At 49.7% G+C, this 6774-nt stretch overlaps 1 protein-coding gene across 1 annotated transcript; it reads right to left on the bottom strand.

Moving 5' to 3' along the window:
- Positions 1-871: 871 nt before the first annotated feature.
- FAM163A (family with sequence similarity 163 member A) lies at positions 872-1964 on the bottom strand (the record flags this gene model as incomplete). The annotated part of the gene is made up of 2 exons (XM_080922052.1): positions 872-1285; positions 1872-1964. 2 exons carry the CDS (start codon positions 1962-1964, stop codon positions 872-874), a joined length of 507 nt encoding a protein of 168 aa, XP_080778178.1.
- Between the last annotated feature and the right edge of the window lie 4810 nt (positions 1965-6774).

The following is a 6774-nucleotide window of genomic DNA, read 5'->3' as shown; positions in this document are numbered from 1 at the left end:
AAAGCCTTGTGGCAGTTGGTGGTGATGAATATGAGATGGAACTCACTCCCACTCCGGAAATGGGCATCCGCACACCCTCAGGGGGCTGAGTCTACACATGTGGCTGAGCATGGAGAGATGGGGATAACCAGTGAGACCTATGTGTTCACTGGGCTTCTACAACTATAGCGAGTACATTCTGGAAAAGTTTCTCTAGCAGGGGACATAAGAAAGGGGAGACAGATTATACAGACTCTTTTGCTATAGTCCCCATAAACAGACATGTGCTGTTTGATGTGTTTTGTGAGGAGGGGCTAGATAGCAGATGTGGTGTTGCCAGAACTCAACAGTCCTATCAGAGCAGGCAACCCAAGTAAAAAACAGAGTATGAAGTAGCCCGTGGATGCATTCCAGCAAGCAAAACGCAAGGAGCTCCATTAACTTCCTTTCCTCTCTCCTCTCGAATTCTGGGGTGTCTAGTCCTCATGGTTCCCCGTGTGTCCATTTCTTCTAGCCATGCCCACCTCATCTCCCAAGGTCCCCCTAACCTGCTTAGCTTTCCCTGATGCAGCTTTACACAGTCCATCAAAGCAAAGGGGTTGGGCTTATTGGAAGGGGTCAAATAGAGCTTGACTGTCAGAGAGAAAAATCCCCAGAGAAAAATTGGTGACATTGCAGACTTATCGGGTCCCCACCTCTGGCCGCAGGACTGGAGTCAGATCCTGCCCTGGTCCTCAAGCATTGAATAGGTCACATCCTCTAGAACCTCTGTATGGAAGATGGAGAAACTGAAATGGTTCCTAGGGTAGGGGGTATTGGAGGGTCCCCTCCACCACTCCATTGCTCCTGCTGTGACAGCAGTGTTGGGTGTGTGCAGATCAGGGTGAAAGGATTATACATCTGTACTAATAGCCCTTGGATTAGTGAAGGCCTCATGCCCAGAACTTAGCCAGGTCACCGGGTAACTCTGGGGTGCTGCCAATTTGAGGGATGGGGTTCCCCCCTCTTTGTAGTGTGTAGGGGCAAAGGAGAGCCTCTCGCCTCCACCCCCGTTGGGCACCATGTCAGCTGTCCGTATGTAAAAGGGGGTGCGGTAAGGGGAGCAAGTGGTACAGTGGCTGGCCACCCCACACGGCTGGCTGCAGGACTCGCTGGTGCCAGGTGCCAGGCTGCCTCTGCCGTCCAGCACCTGGGAGCTGCAGGCATTGCAGGTGGGGGCTCGGGGATGAATGGCAAGGCCATGTTCCCCCTCTTCCTCTTCCTCCTCGGCATCCTCATCATCTGTGCCCTTCTTGCAGCAGTAATACTGGGGGGAAGGAAAAGGGATGCTTATGAGGTGGTCTAGCTCCCCTCTTCCATCACTAATGAGTGCACACAGGAACAACCCTCCTCCCCCTTTTACTGGGCACCTCATGCCAGCCACTTTGCTGGGGAAGGGAAATATACTCTAGTACTAGAGACCCTCATCCAACAAGCATTTACTCCCAGCTTTACCGGGCCAGCATGTCTCCCTTTTCTCAATGTGTCCTGGTGGGCGGGGAAGCAGAGAGGGAGGCATGGACAGGAACACAAGGCCAGGGTTGGAAGCTGCAGTTTTCAGTCTCCCAGGGGGGTTGGTGACTTTCTTACGAAGGTCACCATCTCAGGGGTGAATGTGAGAGCTCTGAATCTTTCCAGGACACACTCTGGTGCCCCTGTGGGGTACAGAATGTGTGTGTGTCGGGGGATGAACAGCTTCCTTCTGAGCATGCTCAATATTCAGCGTCCTTCATATTTTATGACTTTGGGTATTGTTGCCTCCAAGGTGGGCCTCCAGTTTCTGCCCCCATCATGAAGACGAGGCTTGCTGCTGCCCGCCCCCGAGCCTCTCACTAGAGGCCCATGGTACTGACCTGGAGCCTACAGTAGCACAGGACAGCAATGATGCAGAGGAGGATCACTGTAGCTAGGATTCCGCCAGTGATCACAACCGTTCCCGCTGTCATCCGCCCGGCGCCCCATCAAACTCTGCAAAGACGGATGCTGGTCAGTGAGTAGTTGATCTGCATTCTCTGCACAGCGGTAGACAGGAGGACAGGAGCCGAGTGGACCCAGGCCCGCAACGGTTTCCTGAAGACAGAGGACTTGCCATGCTTAACCCAGGGTGGGGTAGGAGGCTCGGCTGCTGGAGGGAGGAGACAGGAGAGTGCTGCCTGCTCCGTTTCTCTCCGTCCCCACCCCATTATCATCATGGTCATCATCATCATCATCATCATTTTTTTTGTATGTATGCATGTCTGTGTGTATGTGAGCACACATGTAAAGGCCAAAGGACAACCTTGGGTATTGTTCCTTACATTATTAAAGCAGGATTTCTCCAAGTCATCTGGCTGTCCTGGAACTGGCTCTGTAGACTAGGATAGCCTCTGCCTCCGCCAGCACCCACTCTCCTCTCTCTCTCTCTCTCTCTCTCTCAGACAAAACCGCTTACTAACCCAGAACTTGCCAAGGAGACTAGGTTAGATGGCCAAGGAGCCCCAGAAATTGGCCTGTTTCAGACCCGGTCATCCTAGGATTACAAATGCCTATCATCACGCCTGTATCTTTTTAAATGTGAGTTCTAGGGAGCAAACTCAGGTCCTCTTTGGAGATTGAACCTAGATCCTTATGCTTGCAAAACTAGCCCTACTGTTCCTGCTCCATCTTCACCTCCTTCTTGACTTCCTGCTCCTGTGGCTCCACAACAGAAGACTAGAAGGGCTTTGCCTGTTTAGGAGTTATACTAAGTATTCCCCGTTTCCCACAATGCCTCAGGACTCCTCACATTAACCTCTTGAGATAGCTACTTGTTATCCATGTTCTACATATGAGACACTTCCCTGAGGCTTTGGCATACTTGCCTGGAATTGCACCTAGTCTGGCTCCCCCTAAAAGCCAGGTTCCATATCACTTCTTTCTTTGACAAAAATATCACCAGCTACTGAAACTTAGGAACATGAGCTCAGAGGGGCTAGCAGGCAGCATTCTGGCTCCCACGGTTAGTTCTTGGAGCCAAATGAATAGGACAGAGGCAAGTTCTAGATAAGGCCATTCAGGCCTTCGGCAAGCCAGTGAGAGAGGGGTGGTTTCTTAACTTCCCAGGCATATGGGGACCCCGCCCACACACCTGCAGGACAGTGGGGGCTCTATGGCTTGAGGACAGAGGGAGGATTTCCAGGACTTACATACAGTGAAGGGAGCAATGACCTGTAAGATAACAAAAGGGACAGAGATATTGGGAAGAGAATGTTACTCCTGACACAGCACTTGGATGGCTGGTGTTATTTCAGACTACTCAATACACACAGGATAAAGGCATTCTGCTCTCCAGATGGATGTCCATCTCTAAGTTGCTCCTGTCTGTCATGGTCCACTGCAGCCACACCCTGCTTACCGAGCCTGTGTGGTCACCTGAATGAAGGGGTACCTATTCCTTCACTCACAGGTACCATTTGCCCACCAGGTGCTCCTAGAAAGCCGGCTTCTTGTCGGGGTTGGTCTGGTGCCGCTATGTGTTCAAATGCTAAATGCTGGCCCCCAAGATCTGTTTGCCCTCCCTACGAGGAGATCCTCACGTACACCAAATGATGCTATGTAATCTTCGTCCCCCAGTTAATTTGTCAATGAAAGGCTAAAGCCTGTGTGACTGGGCAGTAGATAGATGTAGACAGATAGAGGTCAAAGAGGAAAGATGAAGAAGAGAGGAGATGGAGAGGGGAGGAGGCAGTCATGAGGAGATGGGCCATGAGCATGTGTCCAGGAGAAACAGCCAGTAACAAGGGATGTATGGCCGGGATATAAATTAGACCGACCCCAGAATCTGCCCAATTTATGGTTACAGCTTATAAATAAAATACCTGGATTGTGTGTGTTTTACATGGGCTAGCTAGAATTTATAATTTCTTTCGTGGCTTCTACGTTTTTTAAAGGTACCAGGCAGCCTTGTTGTTAGCAACCTGGCTGTAGACCAGTGGTGTGGGCCTGTGCTAGCAACAAGGTATTCCCTGTTCACCATTGCCTAAGGAGTGGGAATTTGCATTTTAAAAAGATTCTCAGGTGATTTATTTGCACATTAGTTTGATCAGAGTACTGGATGTGCCAAGCTGTTCTGGCTGAACTCTCTCAGATTCTTTTGATCTTCTTTGGTCTTCTGTTCCCTGTGCCAGTGCAAGCTGACCTGGTGTACTGGCTTCCTTCCTAACCTTCCTGGGTTTGTGTGTGAGCCTCATTTCTTCCACTGTCTTTGGGCCTTTCATCAGCCCCTCCTGTGCCTGCCCGCCTGCCCGTGACTCCAGCATCTTTCTGGCACTGCCTGAAAATAGACACATGTTTTGAAGTTGCCTAGCTCCCACCATAGTAAGACTGGAAGAGCAGAGTATGGACCGCATTGCAATAGATCCGAAACTGGGGCAAGAGCTCAGGAACGGGCAGCCAAGAAAGGCGGCTTGGTGCCTTGAAGGGTGTGTAAGATTCAAATACATGGAGAAACATGATCAGGTACCACCAAAGTCCCTCGGGATGTCCCATCGCCTCCAAAAGAGTAAATGACTCATCCAGACACAGCTTCAAAGGCTCTGCCTCCCGACTTTCCATCATGCTCACCCCCATTTTACTTCTTCTCAGCTTCCCATTGTTCCTCAGCTGAAGCTCCAGCCCTAGGTGGCAGTCCTGGCTCTTGGGATGTTTGTTTATCCTAAGCCTATTATCCCTCCCATAGACCAGTGGTGCAGGGCAGGAAGGACAGGTTGCTGATCACTGAGGAAGATGTCCCTGCAAGGTCTGAGAGAAGGTGGTGCTGATAGAATGAAACAGTCCAGGGGGTTGAAAACCACGGGGGTGGGGGAGGAGGAAGGGCAACGGGGGGATGGCTGGTGGAACAAGGCCCTGAGAACTAAAAACATCTGGGAAGGCTGGGACACTCTAGGGGTAGGCATGAAGCAAACATGGTTTGTTCGAGTGATGTCTTTGTGCAGTGGGTATATATTATCCTTATATATTATTCAAGTTATTATTCAAATGATTTCTATCCGCACAGAGAGTTGAGCATAGGCTGGCTTTGGTTTTGTCTCAGTGTTTTTGTAAACATTCTTCTCTATAGTCAATAAAGAGCTGATCAGCCAATTAGCTGTGAAGAGGAAATAGGAAGGGTGGACTTTGGATCCCAGCCAGGGGTCCGAGGGAGAGAGAAATAAGTGAAGGACCACGTGGAGAGATCAGGAGAGTTTGTCAGGAGGTCGGGATGAAGGGGCAGGCATAAGGATACACACCCACCAGAGAGAGCAAACAGACTGAAGATGTCCTTAGAGGGTCGGAACTCAGAACCCACACACCTAGGCTTGCAGATCGTTAATAAGCCAACAGACTCCTATATCAGTTATTTGGGAAAAAGACCGGGCTAAGAGGCATAGAAATTCCCTGCGTTAATCGGGCACAAAGAGGGAAGAAGAAAAGTCCCAAAGACTTAGAGTTACAGGGCTTTAGAACAGAGAAAGACTGAGATTTGATTCCTTTGGAGGCGATGGGAAGTCCTGAGGGCTTTGGTGGTACATGATCATCTTTCCCTACTTATTCCAGTCTTACACACCCTTCAAAGCACCAAGCAACCGTTCTTGGCTGCCCCGTTCCTGAGCCCTTGCCTCGGTTCTGGATCACACTGCAATGCCCTCCATACTCTACTTCTCAAGTCGTATTCTGGTGGTTTCTAGCTAACTTAAAAATAAATAGTTATTATTTTATGAGTGTGAGTGTTTTGCCTGTGTGTATGCATGTGCCCCACATGTGTAGCCGGTACCTGAGAAAACCAGAACAGGGTTTTAGTTCCCCTGGAATTGGTGTAACAGATGGCTGTCAGTTACCACGTGGATGCTGGGAATTGAATCTGGGTTTTCTGGGGGTGGGGTGGGGGGTACAAAACAAAACGGCAAGTGTTCATAATTGCTGAGCCATCTCTCTTCTGATGCAAAAATATCTTGAGCCTTCTACTAAGTTGTATATTGTGGGAGCTTTGGGGGTCCTGCTTGAGATTCAGTAATAAAGACATGGAGACATCTGTTTAGGATAAAGCTGTTAGCCCATTTGCTACCCATGTACCTCCACCAGGCCTCCCTGACCTGCTCCTGCTCCCCTTCTGTCCCCCTGCCTCAGCTCCAGCAGCAAGAGCTTTATCAAAAGTCACATTCCTTTCTCCTAGAAAAAAGTCTAGACAGTAGGAGAGGCCCCACAGTTTACCCTGAGCAATAAGCGGCAGGACCCAAATCGCACTGTTCCCTTTTGGCCGGATTAGGGGAACCTTAATGTGACCTTCTGTGGCCTCCCCCATGGCAGCTTGCTTTTCGACAAGATAACCTCAGAGAATCCTCTTTTTGGGCATGTAAGGAAGTAACTAATATTTATATATCCTGCTGGCCCAGCAATTAACAATTGAGAACAGAGACACACTTTCATAGCTGGTTGATACAATGTGTGTGGGTTTAGGTTACTCCAAGTGTTGTCAACACTGTCTTACATTGTTTCCCATGCCTGCTGCTCCAAACACTAACACCAAGCCATGATACACAGGGGCTATTATGTGCTTAGTGTGTTGGGTAATTGGTTCCACGGAACATGTCACAGGCTGACAGTTATGACTCTAACTGACCACTAGAGGGCAGTAAGCAGCAACTTTTAATTCCGCCTGCCAAGTTGAGCATGCCCCGTAGAAGGTGGGGTTTGGCGTTGCCCAGATGTGTGGTGAGCCAGCTGCTATAAGGTCAGAGAATGCTCCCTCCTTCTGAGCAC

This window comes from Micromys minutus, assembly GCF_963924665.1.
Source record: "Micromys minutus genome assembly, chromosome: 1".
Lineage (NCBI taxonomy): Eukaryota > Metazoa > Chordata > Mammalia > Rodentia > Muridae > Micromys > Micromys minutus.
This window is presented reverse-complemented; position numbering and strand designations above follow the sequence as displayed.